The 18,098-nt window shown below is 39.9% G+C and overlaps 1 protein-coding gene across 1 annotated transcript in view; it reads left to right on the top strand.

Moving 5' to 3' along the window:
• Positions 1-18,098, top strand: part of DIAPH1 (diaphanous related formin 1) — a 261,743-nt gene that overhangs the window by 201,263 nt on the left and 42,382 nt on the right. Inside the window, exon 18 of the mRNA XM_018570519.1 lies at positions 3,454-3,467. Coding sequence (XP_018426021.1) covers positions 3,454-3,467 — 14 coding nt within the window. The remainder of the gene's footprint in view (positions 1-3,453; positions 3,468-18,098) is intronic.

Here is an 18,098-nt window from a genome sequence, read left to right as displayed (position 1 = left end):
TTTTTTTTTTTTGTTTTTTTTTTTTTAGCAATGCAGCTTTTGTAGTGAAACAAGCACCTTTTGTTCGTTTGTTTGAAATAAATTATAGGTCTGAAATTACCTGTCACCGACACATTTTGCTCATCATCCAGGCTGAGCCACAGGATATTTGTGTTTTAGCAATAAGCATGCGTGTGCACTCCGCGGTACTCCTTGCAGGGGCCGTACTTCCAGACTCCGGCAGGTATCCTGCACAGCTTTCTCATCTCGCATGATGGTTGCTATAGCGAAAGCTGTAGACTTTAAAGACAGGTTACATTCATTTTAAAATGTTGCCTTAAAATGAGAACACATCAAGGCACTGTATTAACTGACATTTGAAATTATATGACTAACGCACTCGTACTTCTCCCCCTTTGTAGTTGCGAGAGTGGCGCTAGTGATTTATGATGGCATTTTTGACATTGGAAGGATCAGAAAGGTTTTGAGTTTAATGAGAATTTTCAGTAATTCCCATGGGTTTTTTTTTCACTCCTTCTATACAGAAAAGGAGAAGGAGGGAAAAAAATTATGTCGTCCTCTTCAAAACTACAGTATGCAGTAGTTGGAGATGAAGGAACATGGCAGGTTTGTGATGTTGAAGCGATAGATGCATCTTGACACACATTTTATATCTGTCTCATTCTCTGTGCAAAGCTTTTATAGTAACTGGCATCCTCACGAATGTCTTTAAATGAGAACTCCAGGAAAATGTAAGAAAATATATATTCATTGAAACACTACTAAAGATTTTTTTTTTTTAGCTCTACTTTGTGTAATTATATCAAAAAATCCTTTCTAAAGCCTCCTGCACACCAAATGAAACGTTAGATCATATCCAACATAGGAAAACTGCGGCACTCCAGAATCAGTGTGAATTCCTTTATTTTATATGATCTATTAGCATCCAGAAAACATCATGGAAAGACATCTCTAACGCGTTTCATGCAACCTTGTGCTTAATCATAGTGATTTATTATTAAACACAAGGTTGTGTTAAACGCATTAGGGTTGTCTTTCCATAGAGTGGAAGGTCTACTGGTCTCCTCATAAGCAGGCCCCAGAAAAGTGAAGGTACCACGTCTGCACCTCTGTCACCATCAGGCAAAATTAGTGGTAGCTCTATAGACTTTAAGGGAGGATTTAGATGTCTCCCTGCCAATTATTCTAAACATCTGCTTATCTATGGTGACCTGGCTAAATCTCCCATGTACTTTGGGCTGGGCCTAGCTGCTTACAAACTGTTTTTCTTTTCGATTACAGTGTCTCTTTAACTATTTAGCAATGTCTTAGCGTGCTCATTTGCAGTGTTAAGCCCAGGTAATAACTCTGTATGCTACTGGCGTTTGCTTTGTTCAGTTGCATTAATTTCTTAAGCAAATTTGGAAGTTCACTGAGCGTGATCTCTTTTGCGGAGCTGATTGTTCCTCTCTGATTAAAATGTTTCTTTCACCCCGCAGGCTGATAGAAAACCTCGCAGTTAGAGGGGTGAAGCCAGACGCTGCTTACTTAGATTGCGATCTGTGCTTATTACAATCTCTGCTTACAATCAGTTTTAATTAATTGGGCTCTCATTTAGCTGCAGGCCGGGCGCTTTCCTCTGATTAGACACAGGGAAGAAGAGCAGACAGTCAGGGGAAGAAGGGTGCGGCAAAGTAATTATATTGGGTTTATTTTCTTTTTTTGTCTTCTTTTAAATGGCATATGCTTTAAATAAAATGGGTGTCGTCATACATTGTAAAAGGGGCATTATTTATTTTTCCCCTCTCTGCCCAGTTTTGCACATAATAAACACACATGCAATATAAAAACCTCTCTCCATGGGCAGATTACACTGGTTAGATAGATGTATTAATGTAGAAACAGGCCATAATAGTGACAATATGCCTTTAACCCTTTCGCTGCCAAGGGTTTTAATATTAATTTGAGAAACATTTGCGCAATTATCGCAGGGCCTACAAATTTAGTATCACCATCTTTTTATTCTACCGGGCCTGCGCTTTCAGAAAATATATGGTTTGGGGGGTCTTTTACAAACGCTAGCAACGCAGCAGTTGAAAATCAAACCAATAGGAAAAAATTGCAGAAAATTCAAAAATGGCTTGGCCAGCTGATTTGAAAAATGTTCCGGAGGGCTTGGCAGCGAAAGGGTTAAGGGGAACATAACATCTTATGTGTATATTTTGCTGCATTATATGTGCAGCTATATGTGCTTATCAAAGGCACAGTCTCTGCTATTGCTGTACAATGGTTTTCTTTTATGGCTCCTTCTCACAAGTGTGTGAGATGTCCAACCCACTGCAGGCAATGCACTTTGTGTGGTTGCCTCTTTTCTGAACATTGTAAAGTAGGGAGGTTAATGGACGTCCGTAAAATACAGAGCGCTCTCTTGTGGTGAATCAACAAATCTGTTTAAAGCAATTCGAAGAATACGGTGGCTTGTAAGAATGTTACATTGCAAAAATAAGATAAACAGCACTATTACCTTGAAATAAGTTCTTACTGTACATACACTACTTTTTCCCCTTAGAAGAACTCCAGGAAAAAAAAAACATTATTAGTGAGGTTTCCCCCCCACTGTAAGGGTTAAGTGCTCATTTTTGTCTAGGTGCAAAAATAAGAATTATACTAACCCGATTTTCAGAGCCATCTGGCTGTTAAGACCGGTCCTTCAAGTCTCTTTCTTCCTCCGCTCCAGCGGTCTAATGTCTGGTGAGTCATTATTTGCTTTCTGCATCACAACTGTCAGAAGCCGGCTTAAAGGAGAACTATGGGGTAAGTGTTTTTCCCCATAGTTCTCCTAAGTGTCACGGGTAGACACAAACTAGCGTCCTCCCATGACCGGAATCTCAGTATACCGCAAGCCTCACCTCGCTGTATACTGAGACCGCCGTAGCCGGGACGGATCCCTACATTACTGTCGAGATCCACCCAGCTGCGTGATTGACAGCTGCCTCTGTCTGTCTAGAGGCAGAGCCAGCTGTACCCGCCCCCTGTCCGTTCCACCAGTCAGCACTGGAGGGGAGGGGGAAATCCCTGCAAGGAGCCGTGACAGTCGCGGCTCTCTGCAGGGACAGTTTCAAGAAGTGAGCGAGTGACGGTATGTGTTCGTTCGCTCACTTCCCGATCTATTGAGCCGACGTGTGACAGTTTCATTGTCACACGACGGCTCAAACTATGAGGTTGAGTGAAAATCACTCACCTCATAGTTCTCCTTTTAAAGGGAGCCGACAGCCCCACACACTGTGCAAATTTCGGCCGGTATATTAAAAACCGTCCGGAATTTCGCCAGTGTATGGGCACCTTGAGTTGTCTGTCTCAGTTGTCGCGAGTTTGCTAGGAACCTCCTCGATGACAGCTGAATATTCCCCAAGTGCTTAGCTGACTTGAGGATGTGAAGCCGAATTATCTTTGTGATACTCAAGTGCTCAGGAGGACTGCAAAAATGTGTGACAGTTTGGAGGTCTTTTAATGTTGCAAATGCTGGACGCAAATACTGCACAGTTGAGAAATATTGCAAAAATATGTGCAGTGAGTCGCAAACATTAATTTGTCATAAGAAGACAGAAGAAAAATAGACGTATAACAGAGATAACATTTTGTGGTTAGCTAGCATGATATTGTGGTCTTTGCACCTAAAACTTTTGTTGGAAACTTTTTTTTGCATTGGAACTCAATTCTAGCCTTCTAACCTAATCTACATAATCTGATACTATGCAATATTTGTCCCAACAGTCCTGCTTTGCTCTATTAGTAGAATCTGTTATGTGAACCCACCTGATAGGCAGTACAGTTAGAATAAAGCAAATGCACGTATACAATCTTCGCATGTCTTTGAGCTTTGATTTAGTGGCACTTTTTAGGCTTTAGAGATTAGGATGAACAATGAGGGCTTTATTCCTTTTTTTTTTCTTTTTAACTTCCTTCTAAAAAAACATTTTTCTTGTTAATGTTTTTTTAATTAATGTCATACAGTATTGACTTGTTGTTTTGCTTGTAATATATGGGCATCTCCACAAGGTGGCACAGTTGTCCTATTTTTGCAGCTTAGTGTGTGCTTAAGCCGGTGTGTGCTAATATAATTATTTGAGTATAATCAATATAAATTTGAATTAGAAAGCAGTATATAATAGACTCCCTAAATACTTCTGCACTGTAGAACCTTTCTGTGTTTTTGTTTTTTCATTTATTTTTCTGGAAAAGAGAGCCGAATCGGTATTTAAACCACACAGTCATGTCTGTATGCAGTTTTCCTTTTCACCACCAGAGGGTGAACGCTGTATAAAAAAGGATCTTATACATTTCTCTACATAGCAACAGTACTGAGAGAACACACTAATGATAATGTGATTTAGCACTATTATAATAAAAGGCTTAAATCAAAGGACGCACTGCAGTTATTCTTTCTCTTTTCCTGTGCACCCACAGGAAGGTTAGGTGTATTTTATTACTTTCCATATTATATGAGTTGTAATTAGAAGAAGGTTGCATTTGTAATAATCATTGCCAGCGTATCCGTCTCAGCAGAACTGCGCAGTGCGTTCAGCATTTATTTGTCAGTCTGCTCTGTCATTTTTTGTTCGCTTTAGAGTAGCCTGATAATTTACTGATAGAATAACTGCAAGATATTAGGATTCACTAAGGAGTCCCGTAACAATTATGAATGCCTTCAGCCAGTGGCCTAATGCATTTCTGTGCTCGCTGAACCCCATGATCCTGACCTGCTGGAAATTTACATTATGGGCTACGCTATTGCATACAAAATAATTGCTAGGTCCTAACACAGCAATAGATGATCCATTACATTTGTATAAAGAGAAGGGTGTTGGTTTCCTCTGGAAACAGCTTTTGCACAGATCATTTATACATTTGGATACTTTCACGATCTTTATTAATCAAGAAATAGAAATGATTTAAAAAAAAGTTTATTTTCGGTATATATTTTTTAGATGCCTTCTTACTTGTTACCACCAGATGGTGATATAAGACTGCAAGTGGTGATATATATTTGTAATCGCTATTTTAATACAAAACTGTTATATAATGAAAATGTGATGACTAACAGAAGAACTGAGCTTGCATAAATAAAGAGCCTATACAGTTCTTGCAGCAGACGACAAAAGTGCATATAGTATCTTGATGCCATATGATATTAGAAATATTTATGAGGGATTCACATGCGGTAGGTGGGAATTAAAACTTCCGGTAGATTGCTATAGACTGGTCCTTTTTAGGGATAAACACGGGTGTGTATTTATTAACCATAATAACTGTATTTATTAACTACTAAATCATGTAAACAGATTGGATAAAGGAGGAACTATTTATGTTGTGTATTATTAAATTGTATTAATAATAATTATAAAGATTATTATTATTGTCATTATTTACCTCCAGATAATTTATTAGTAAAAAAAAAAGTAAGTAAAACGTGTGCTGTAAAGATATATAAATGTGTATAGACTTTCACCTGCAGTCTTACGTTTAACCACCAGATGGTGCAACAATACCACAAATAGCCTGCCCTACACCATCCCATAAAATGATTAATCAGAGGTAACGTCTGTGCATAAGATGTTTTTATAAGGATTTCTTTTTTTTGTTTTTTGTAAATTATATATATTTTTTATAAAGATGCGGTCCACTGTGAACAGACAATCTACAAAGCGTTCACCATCACTTACATACCTTTTGTTTTTAGATATAACATCAACTCATTACGAATCATAAGATCCCCAATGTCACTCCATCTTCCCTTTCTTACTTGGAAGCAACTTTGTCACAATGTGATTGTCCCCAGTTTAGAGTGATTATCCAATATTAATCAAGCTCCTGCAGTTTACCAAGTCTTAAATAGCATGCAATGAAAGCATCAATAACTTCCCTGCTGTTCGTGCTGTTTGATTAGAAACCGACGTGTCGGGGAAAGGCAGGGGGTTTGCTGGCTGACACTGATCAACAGAGCTCAGCGTGGTTCTGAACAGCGCTCACAGGCCAGCTGTGAGACAGTAATTGAAGGATAATGAAACCGGGACCTCCTGTGCATACACATCTATAAAGCTGCATGCCACGCTGGATGAATCAAAGGCATGCCCTTGTTTGTGTGTGTCATTTTATGCCTGCAGAAGGGGTTAAAAGGTGACTGGTGCAAGTTCATGGAATGTCCTTTCAGATAGTAGGAACATTTTAGATAACTGCACATTAACAGGATAATAAAGCTTTAGCTGCATCATGTAATGTTATGATAAATGGGCACTCCAACTAACCTTTTCCTGCTACCTACGTCCCTTCTTAATGGAACATGAACAAGCCCTCTTCTGCATTCTTTGGTTGAATAACTACTTTGCTTTAAGACATAGCTTCCATGCCCTCCCTATACATTTATATTACATTATTGTAAAATGCTGGTCATTGCATGGGTGTTTTCCTTTGTGTTATATAATAGACTACACACCATGTGGCCTTTGCTTAGAAATCTTAATATCTGGCATTAAAGCTGAACTCTGTGATAAGGAAATATTGTCTAAATAGAGAGGCATGTGTGTTTTATTTGAGTCCTGGTGTGCTTTGTATATTACTTCCAGATCAGTGCAGTAATCCATTGTGAAGTTTTATCTTTATGCAGGAGCTTCCTGTAATAAAGACCAGTCACTGCTGCTCTCTCTCCATGTGCAGAGTGGCTGGTCTTGTATCTGCCCCCCTCCTGTAGTTCTATGCATGCAGCCTGTAGCTGGTGGACCTGCTGGGCCCCTCCCACAGCTCTGCTCAGTGCACCTCAGTGATGAGGTCACTGCTACCTTAACAAGGTAATATCTGTGTTTGTAAAGGCATTTAGTGCACACAAAGTAGGCTCATCTCATGTGTGGCTATTAGGGAATGTATCTAAAGGAAAGTTTTTGTCCTTGACGCTCAGCTATAACATCGGCAGTGTATTACTTTAGTAAATACCAAGTGTGAAAGTTGAAATGCAAGCCTCGCTATCGGAGATATAAAAAGTGAATCAACATTTACTGTGACTTTGTTTTGTACACCACATAATGGTCTGTGGTTTATTCTGAGTATCTGAGTAATTGGGAAATCAATTGGAGATAGAAAAGATAGTATCGTTGCAGTGTTTATTTACTGCATTTATCACTAAAGACTTAAGCTGGCTATACTCTGAGCCAGGTTCTTAGTGAAGTGGTCCAAATTCACACATTAGGTGGCTTTGTTTGCAGCTCCCCCTCGACATCTGCCAGGCTGAAGATTTTCAATGGAACACCACCTCCATCCGATCAGATGCAGACACTAAGGTCTGGGCCGACTGTCGGAATACAGTAGTTGCAGCCTGTGATTCCTCCGCCCACGCTGTGTATCATGGATGGTGGAATGTGTTTTCCGTTCAACCTAAAAGCTGAATGAAAAAAATCTTAACAGTATATACCCATCTTAATGATAAAGTTAAGATGGCCATACACCTTACAACCATCGCACATCGGTTGTAAGGTAATTAAAAGCTCGTACGATCTGCCCATCTTGGACAGTCAGATCGTACGTGCGATCATCGCAAAGCCCGCCCCGCTGAGGGGAGGGCTTCCGATGTCTTCAATGCTGAGCGGGCACCCCGGCCCGTGCGGCCGAAAATCGCAGGTTTTCCAGCGCGCTAGAAAGACAAAAGACGTGCGACCGTACAGTAGAAGCGGTTGCACGCCTTCCACACACCTGCCGACTATCGTACGATCGCGGGATCACCCGCGATTATCCTACGATAATCGGCAGGTGTATGGGCACCTTTACACTTTAAGCAGCCTGGACCCCAAGTTTGGGTGTCCTTAGAGAAGTGAAAGCATTGCTACAGGGTGATCCTTTTGTGATGGAATCAGTACATTTTCTCAATGGTACAATAGCTGTGTTCTAGCTCTATATGGTTTTGTTTTATCCCCGTACTTTCCTTTTTTGCAGTTGCATGTAAATCTACAATCATCTGAGCGTGAATAAATAATAATAATAATAATGACAAAAGGGGATCCGAGCATACACTGGCGCTCTCAATATAAAACTTTGTTGCACACTTGTAATTTCCATGATTGGTACAGCCAGTTGTTTTGGTATGAGGCTCTGGAAGTCAGGGACCCTAGCTACATAGGAGATCTCCATTCCTCTTGCACATCTCTCTTTATTTGTCGCAGTAGTATGTGTTTTAATACACATTATAATGTTTATCTGAAAGTAGGTTTGGACAGAACATTCACCGTTTGCATTCCTGCTTTTACATTTGTTTACTTTGTTGTTATTCCAAATGTGCAAACGATACAAAAGGTGATATATTTTGTTTGTATTTGGGGGGGTTTCAGTAACGCAGTTGCAACACTATTCTGGCACTTTAGGCATATTAAAAGTTCATGCTCAAAATTAGTGACAGCCGAGCAACCGGTTTCTTGCTATTAGGGACGCATGTGACAGATTCAGGTAGTTCTTATGTGCAACACTTTTACATTCTGCTGCTGACAAATTCACTAAGAAATACCACCATATCGGTGATGGGAAAAGTGAAGGTAAATTAGGCCTGTTGGAGTAAATTGTGTCACCGAAACATTTTTTTCTCTGAGGAAATTCTGCAACAGATTCATATACACCTTACTGACAGTCACATGACTCTCTCGCCATTTGTCACATGGACAGGAGACAGATTTCTGCTTTTTCAACAGGACCCACACCAGCCATTTGTAAATCAAGAAATCAGCATTAGAGAGTATTTATTTTAATGAAAAAAAAAAAGCCCAGGAAATCATAGAATGAGTGGGTACCTAGTCTGCAACACTCTATGAATTCTAGTGAATGTGTGCTGAAGATATTTACATTGCACTGATCACATTCTTAACTAGACTGACTGTAGTGAGAAGAAAACGGAGATGGATTGCATTTGTATAATGTATGCGTGATGGGCAGTGTACATTGTACTTGTTTTGGTAGCAGATCACTTCTAGTTGAATTACTGGCACATTAGATATACATTGCTATGGAAATGGAAGCATTCATTTGTAAGGAAGCCTCTCATGTAGCATGCCCCCAGTCTCTGCCTATGTCCTATAGTGTGTCTTCAGTTTCCAAGCAGTCCCTGTTTCAGGTCTGTAGTCTCTGATTATCTTCTCTAGTAAGTCTCTGACATTTTTCTTTTGTATACTGAATATTATGTGTGGACCTTCAGAGCCATCAGGGCAACCGTTGAGGCCCCTGATACTTTGCAAGTTGACATACTTTGCTTTAGATCAGGGGTGGGCAAACCTGGCCCCCCAGCTGTTGTGGAACTGCAAGTCCCATGATGCATTGCCAAAGTCTGACAACCACAGACATGACTCCCAGAGGCAGATGCATGACAGGACTTGCAGTTTCTCCACGACTGGAGGGCCAAAGTAGTCCACCTTGCTTTAGATGGAGGGCAGCGAGAGCTTGATCTTTCCTTTACATCTTTGCCTCACCTTTTATCCCAGACTTGGGCGATATCTCACTGCACAGCTGTCCTTCTCATCCTTCAGCAATTTAACCTGCACACATTTTTTGTATTTATTATTTGACACATACGTTGTCCAACAGTTTTTGGGAGGAATTGTTTTGCAGCCTCTTTTAATCAATGACTGCCTGCACTAGAGCAATTATTTTTCCTGGTGTCAAATGTTTATAAAACATATGAATGTTTTGGATAAAAAAATACTTTATTTAGAATAAAAACCTTGATAAATAATTTCACTAAAGATTTATTATTTTGTAAGGTTCCAAATATTCTAAATGACTTTACATGCAACCAGATGATAAAAGAAGTGCACAAATGGACATGTTTAGGTTTTTTTAATACCCTAATAATGTTAATCAACATGAATCTCTTGAGTTTAGCATAATGTAGGACAAAAACTTTCAATAGAAAATTCTAAATCTAGATGTTGCAGTGTAAACTTTTGTTGTTGTTGTTGGTTTTTAACTTGTGAATTAATACTTGAACAACAATTGTAAATGTGGCTGTAATTCCTAATTTTGAACACCAGATGGAGCAAGGACTCGTTTAAGTCCCCTGCCACACCCGGAATGACTCAGTATGATGCAATCTGCTGTGCACTTTTTTTTTCTCTTCCTGACAAACCTAACTTTATTGTTACTTAGTCTGGAAGGACAATGACACAGAACGAGAACAAAACAAGTTTTAGTATACTCCTTACAGTGCTTCCGGCCCAAGTGAAAATAGTGGTGCTCGCAGTGACAATCACGGATGGCACTGTGTTCAGGGTCATCAGGGCAGAGATGTGGATGTCACATGCTGGTGATTTCTATTGTTCAAAGCCTATAAAGTATGACACGCAGCAACACTGTTTCTGAGACTTGAGAAAAGACAAGTTTCAGAAATTCACCAACAACTTTACTGATTTGCTGAGCTGGAACAAGTATAGAGATAAGAAATGTTGACACTAAACAATGCTTGTTCTCTGATTTAAAAGTACTTGTGTAAAGCTGGCCATACACTAATATTTTCTTTATTTAACCTGCAGGATGAATGAAGAAAATATAGCAGATTCCTTCATCAATGCTTGGGATCCTTGATCAAGGAATCTCCTGCTGTTTAAGCCACCGGCTGCTGTCAGAATACCCAATCAGAGCTGGCAGCTCATTGGCTGCTGGCTCTGTTCATTTGAAGGTTTTCCAACCAGGTTCTTCCATCAGCTGATGCCAGCTGAAAGGGTGCTGACCGGCCGAAATTCATAAAGTGGATGGCCAGGTTAAGATAAGTAGCATTTTCTCCAGGAGGTCAGCAATGCTGGCCTTTGTACTTTACTCCTCAAGATAGTCACTTAAAGGATTGTATAAAACATGAAGAGGGACAGCTTTTTCCTTAAATAAAAGGCTTACTCCACCTGATTTTCCTACTATAATAGCCACTTCCCAAGTATGGTCTTTACTACTTCATCCTGAAAAGGGAAACACCATAACGCATGAAATTCCTATACTGCTTGGCGCCTTCGAATTGCTAATTCCTCACCTCAATCTTTCCTCTTGCCGCAAGAGCGGTTTATCTTCTCTTCCTACTTGATGTTTCCACTCCCCTGGATAAATACCCATATTTTCAAATTTCTCTCTTTTTGCCAGTCCCACCAATTTCAACCAATTGTTATATCTGCTAAGGCATGGTACTACCCACTCAATAACCTAAAGGAGGAATTTCCAGATTTTATACTCTACTTAATACTCCATATGAATTTACTAAAATCCCTTTATATGCTCAAGTGGGAAAAATACCTAAATCTCACATTCTCCACTTCTCAATGGGAAATAGCCACTAAAGATGACACTCTCACTCTAGGTGCATTCATCATTGGGAAGTTCCCCAAAAAATAATATCCAGATACCAGGTACCTTACTCCATACAAGCTGTCCAAAATCTTTTCATCCTCACCCCCATTTAGTTGGAAACACTGCGGCCAACTTGGCACTTTACCTCATATCTTTTGGTCATGCAAAACCCTAAAAAGTTTCTGACGCTCAATATTTACAATAATTACCTTTTTTTTTTACTGGTATCCTTGCCAAACCTTCACCTGAACTAGCTTTGTTAAGTATATTCATTGACGTATATCCCTCCATCTATAGAAAGCACATCATGCATATCCTCTTTGCAGCCAGACTATTGCGCGTAATTGGCGTACACCAAATATTCCTTCAATATCTGAAATTCTCAAAGTTTCTTCCCACTGCACATATGAATGTTATATAGCATATAGACAACATCTTCAATGTCAATTTCACCATATATGGGATGCTTGGATCTCTCTTTCTCTTAAAATAAACCCGGGGATGCTTCTATTCATTGGAACAATATCCCAATCTTCCAATCCCTGAATTATTCCTCTTAATGACTTGTTCTGATGGTGTCTCTCATCCTTCTCCTCTACTTCCTCCCTCCCTTCCCTTTCCTTCTACCGTCTACAGTTTATTCCTCTTCCCATATATGCTCTGATCTAACTTTCCTATATTTTCCACTTACTCTTGCCATGTTTTCTTCCTGGAATGCTTATTACCCTTTACTGCCTATGCCTCAAGTTTTTGTTGATTTAATACACCATTATTAAGTTGGGGAATCCTCATTCTACCTAATTTTCATGTCTAATGATTGCTCTTCATTCAGTGTCACATATGATACCTGAGTGAATTGAGTATTTCATGTGCGGTAGTATTTCAGCTTCCAGGACTATATCCCTGACTTTGTCTTATATTTTATATATTAATGCATATGCACAATGTTATTTTCCTTGTTACGGTCACTGGCATCTCCAATAATTTGAATTAACCAATAATGTGCATTACCGAAACGCCACAATTTCTGAATGTGTTGTCTCTAACACAGTACAAGACTCTGCTACTGCTATGAAATCCTACGAAGTGTTCTATCGCTGGATATCACTTATAAAAGTAGATGACATTTAAATGGCCTCTTTCTCTCTAAGAAGCAGTTAGTGAGTCTTATCTTGGAAAAGGAATGAAATGAATTAAAAGCTGGGTAAGGTTGCCATTGGGCAGCACAGGACAGACAATAATTTCAGAAAATTCATGTAGCACAGTAAAAAGCCGGACTACATGCTGTTGCTGTACGCAATATCACAGATCAAACATATCCAGAAGCAAGTAGTGGCTTAGTATTCTTGCCTAGGAACACTGGGTCCTGGGTTTGAAACCTACTGGGACACTATTTCCATTTAGTTTAGTGTTCTCCCAATGTATCCTTCACTATTTAGCTTCCTACTACAACCCAAAAGTGTATGTGAATGTTCACTTAGCTTAGTAAATAAGATGAATCTGCATTCAGCCATAATGCCTAATCATTTGCAAAGTATATTAAAAATACAGGCTTTATACTTGTACTCGACTGGGTGATTGAAATAATTTTCAACACATCACACTGTTTCCATTTTTTTTTATTGACGTTTTCCAAAATGAAATGTAATTAAAGTGAAAGCGCTTCAGCAGAGTTGTTTTGTAGGACTGACTGTGGTGCGCTCCATGGCACCCAACCTGGAGTCAGTGTTGCAGTGTGAACAGGGTTTTCTGTGTGCTGTGCCGGTGACCTGCCTTGTTCTTGTGCAAAAAAACGCAGGCCACCGCACATAGTGTGAACAAGCCTTTAGTATAAATGTGAACCTTTTCCTGTTCCACTGCGGTGTTTCTTTAATGTAAACCGGTCCTGAAAGAGGTTGTCATTGGTGACGTCCTGAAAGTACTTGTTACCTGTCTAATATGATGACCCTCTGGCTTCCATACTTTAACAGTCACTGACTTGGAAGAAGTATCTAGATCAGGGAATTCAGAGAGATACTTTCCAAGTCACTAACTCCCAATGACTCTAGCCAGAGGGTCAGGCAAGTAGCATTTTTAGATATAGATGTCAATAATATGTGAGATTTACTTTAACATCGCTTTGCTAACCACCAGCTCATCGGCAGATGTGGAGCCACTCTTTAAAGTGTATCTACACCCAAGAACAAAAATTAAAATATTATGCAGCTTACCAGTCCTATGACATGGTAGTTGCATTTTCCCTTTTTTTCCTTTATTTTCTTCTGCCAGTAAAAAGAAATGAACAAAAACTATTCTATGCTAGTTCACAAAAGTGTTAAAATCACCTTAACTGCTTTGCATACTATCCTGTTTTATATCTGTTTATTTAATTTTCCTGTGTCATATTATGAGTCTTTCTCTTTCAGAATCACTTATTCCACATTGGCAATATAAAATAAAATTTAAGGCATTTTTTTCTTGATTTTTAAATGTCTTTTAAAGCCATTTATTCACATTTTTCTTGATTTTTTTCAATGCATTTTAAAATCTGTGCTGCACTTTTCATTTTCAGCCACCAGAGGTGTGCAGTTGAGCTACTTTTGGCTCAGATTACCGCAATGAGGTCAGAGAAATCCGATTGGATGACTCCTCGTAACCTAGGAAACCGCCCAGCCTATTTTCATCCGTAGTGAAGGCCCCCTCCTTTGTGATCCCCACCCTATTTCCTCCCTCCGCCATGCTGACAAAAGAGGAAGGAGCCATGTTTATTGTAAAAACAATTCAATGCTGACCAGCAGCTTTTTTTTTTTTTTTTTTCACTGGCAGAGACTTTACAGCCACAGCCATCTGTCATTCTTCCCTTAAACTATTATGTTAGTGTGCTAAACATCACACGCTCTCCTTTATCGCGCCCCCTCCATTTTGTCTTGAGTGAATGTATCATGTGAGATCGGGTTTCTCCTGTATTCTGCAGCTGCATCAACAGATTGTGCAATGACCATAAAGAACTTATTGTGCAAAAGAATCTGATCTTGGCAGTCTGCTTTCTCATATATGTGTGTGCATTTACCTAGACATATTTATATAGGTGTAAAGCATCGAATCAGAACAATGTCACCTAACTTTAAAGAAATAGCTATTTAATGTGTTTAATGAAAGTTGAAAGACTTTGAACACTTCTTCAAACACTGAACAAACTTATGGAGGGAAAGATTTTGCTGCTTGACTTGTCTTTATATAGGGACAAGGAACTGTGAACATTCTTTTAAAAAATGGTCCTTTTTATATTTTTTAAATAAAGTTTTGCATTCAAGAGTTCACACAGTATATAATGCCATAGATAGCTACCTTTTTATTATAACTAATAATATTGTATTATACATTTAAGTCTATAATAGTTTTAGTGTAAAGTGCACAATGATATACTATTTTAAGTGAAACAACATAAAAGGTTTCCAAAGATTATAGGAACTGAAAAAATGTAATGTTAAATTACCCTTGCCTTGAGAGAAATATGTAGACTGCCATTGCTGAGCGTTCCTCCTGAAAATGCCGGTTGCCTGGCCATCATGCTAATACTTTAATATTAGATCTTTTTCACTCTCTAAGGCCTGGTTCACACCTGGGCGTTCCTGCGCGCTGTAAAACGCTCAACATGTGAAAACCAATGATTGCCTATGGGCATGGTTCCCACCTGGGCGTTTTACAGCGAGTAGGAACGCGCTGAAAAACGCCCTACGCCCAAGGAAGTACAGGAGCTTCTTTGGGGCGTATGTGCCGCGCGTATCCATTAGGATACAGCCGGATAGCCCTCGTAAACGCACGTTTGTCTCGCATTTCTTTTACCGCAAATCGCGGCAAACGTGCATATTCCGTACGCCCAGGTGTGAACCCAGCCTAACCTAGGCCAACTGTACAGATAAGGAATTCTGACTCTCACTAGCTGCATACTTAAAGTGACACTAAACTCAGGAGTTAAATCTTAAAAATGCATTCAAGTATCTTAACTATTAACAAAAATGTAGCATATTTGTGTATCACTCAGCTGTAGATCCTCAAATCATCTCTGACTTGGTGCTGACACTGTCCTTCCTTCTGAAGGGTGGCTACTTTTATTCCCCATGGTCCCTGTGTGTTGTGAAGTAGCTACCGCTCCAAGCCCACTCCTGTGATGGACTTCAATCTCACGTTTCGTTAACAAATTTGTATTGAGATTGTAGTCCATCCCGGGAGTGAGCTTGGAGCGGTGACTACTTTACAACACACACAGGGACCGTGGGGATCAGAAGTAGCCACTCTCCAGAAGGAAGGCCAGTGTCAGCACCAATTCAGAGATGATTTGAGGTACACAAATAAGATACATTTGTGTTAATAGTTCAGGTACTTGAATGTATTTTTAAGATTTAACTCCTGAGTTAAGTGTCACTTTAAGTTGCACATTTTTCTAGCTATTGTAGTCTGACAGCCAGTACCCGTAGTCAGAATACATGAACGATTGCTGCAGCCACTGTTCATCCAACAAGTTTCAACTCTGCTTCTATGGCAGAAGTTGATTGAAAAAATTACTTTTGTGGAAAGACAGCATAGTGCCAGGGCTACCTGGCCAAAGACATTTAGGTGGCTCTTATCTTGAGAAGGAAGCCAGGAAAGAAGTCCACATATTTCTGATGACAGGTACACTTTTTAGTGGGTGTTAGCGTTAGATTTTAAATTGCAAAAGTGCAAAGTGTGCAAAGCCCTGCAAGGCCAGGTCACAGTGATGTGACTGCGGATTTCTAGTTAATGCACTGTTCCTATAATATAGGTTATTAAATAAGCCCAACTTTGTTCCCAGTTCTGTCCTTTTTATAGTTGCAGTGATGATTTTTAATGCGGTTTTGGTGAGTCATCATAGAAGATGAATATATGGCAGCTGCAATTAAGTTGTACTATGACAGTAAATCCTTCTTTTCTGAGTGAAATAAAGGGGACATTAAGACCAACAAAGTGAAATGGCTTGGCATGGAAGACTGCTATCTTTCTGAATCATGGGATTCCCCTTCAGGGATGGCTAACTTAATTGTCACACACTGTTCCTAGCAAAAGCGACATTGTTCATTGTGTAACTACCAGAGAATGGTCCTCTTTGACTTTTGCAGGAAGCTAGCCCCTGAGGCTGCCAACAGCCACTTAAAGCCACTGCTGACCCATGCTATATTTTAATTAGCCCAAATCCTGGAAATGAGCTGTAAACAGAAAATGTTTAAGAAAAAAGAAACAGAGGTCCCTTCATTGATAGTGGGGAGTAATTATCTGCTTGCAGTTCCTTCTTTTGGACAGCAGAGGTTGCACTTGAACCACTCTGCAGTGATTTCAGCTTTTTCCCGTGCCAGGCCATTTTATCTGTACTCTCCATTTTGTGTGAATGACGCAGATACTAAAACGGATTTTGCACTGAAGCCACCCGGAGATGGCAGAGTGTGTCAGCATATCCTGTAATCTCTGCAGAGGACAGGTCCAGACTAATCCTGTACTTGAAACTCGCAGCCAAAGTATTGTGGGAATAAGGATGTGGAGTCGATGTGAAAACACAATACATTGTCCATTGTAAAAGAGATCATTTTGATGTTATCCGTGTGTTGTGTTTTTTTTGTTTGTTTAATAACCTTGTGTACAGGAGGTCAGCCATATTTAATCATTACATATGCAGATTCCACTTCTTTTAGCAGTGCTACAAAATTAAAGTGCTTTACTGCGGTTTCTTACATTGCAAGTCGATATGTGGAGTGGCTTATTGAAAACAAAGTGCTTCCTATGTGGCTGATATCACAACAGTAGCAAAGAGATTGACAGATTGAGCACCTTCATGTGATCTGTACAAACATACCATATATTGAAAGCTGAAATCTAAGCAAATATAAAATACACAAATCGATACAGTTCTGTGCTCATTAATACATCATGCTGATCTCTTGTTTTCTCATTGCAGCCCCTTCCTGTCTCTGGAGTCATATGCATTCCAGAGTCATCTACATATCTTTGCTCAGGAAGGGTTCTCCTGATGGTGACCACTGTGGAAAATGCTTGTGCATTATGTGTTGAAATGACTACTTGCATTTTTCATGCCCATGTGACAGCGTAAAAATGTAATCAATAATACAAAATCACCTGCACTCCATACAGCGAACAGACAGACCTTGAGTAAGAGGTTGGTGCTTGAAGTGACAACATGGATGGCGCCGTGTCAGATACAGTCCATAATAGAAGTCACCAGCACTCGATGACATGTGCAAGAAGTAAAGCACTTTTTATTCAATCGTTACATGCGTCAAACAGCCAACGTTTCGGGACCACGCAGGCTCCCTTCTTCTGGGCGACATAGTGACGTCACTGTGTTGCCCAGAAGAAGGAAGCCTGAGTGGCCCTGAAACGTTGGCTGCTTGACGCATGTGACGATTGAATAAAAAGTGCTTTACTTCTTGCACATATCATCGAGTGCTGGTGACTTCTATTATGGAGCGTAAAAATGTAGGCGCAGAGTCGGGAGAAAGGGAGCGTTGTCCTTGAACAAGGATCTCCATGACGGGGTCACCAGCTATTATTTTAATGAAACCTGCAGGATTTAAAGGAGAACTATGAGGCGAGTGCTTTTCACTCACCTCATAGTTCTAGCCGACCTGTGACAATGAGACTGTCACAGGTCGGCTCAGTAGATCGGGAGATGAGCGAACACATACCGGCATTCGCTCACCTCTCGATCCTGTCAAGGCTCTCTGCCGTGACAGGGCAGGGGCTGGATTCCCCCC

This window comes from Nanorana parkeri, unplaced genomic scaffold (assembly GCF_000935625.1).
Source record: "Nanorana parkeri isolate BGI_ZX_2015 unplaced genomic scaffold, ASM93562v1 scaffold1545, whole genome shotgun sequence".
In the NCBI taxonomy this organism is placed as follows: domain Eukaryota; kingdom Metazoa; phylum Chordata; class Amphibia; order Anura; family Dicroglossidae; genus Nanorana; species Nanorana parkeri.
Note: the sequence above shows the minus strand (reverse complement) of the source record. Positions and strands in the feature narration are given on the sequence as shown.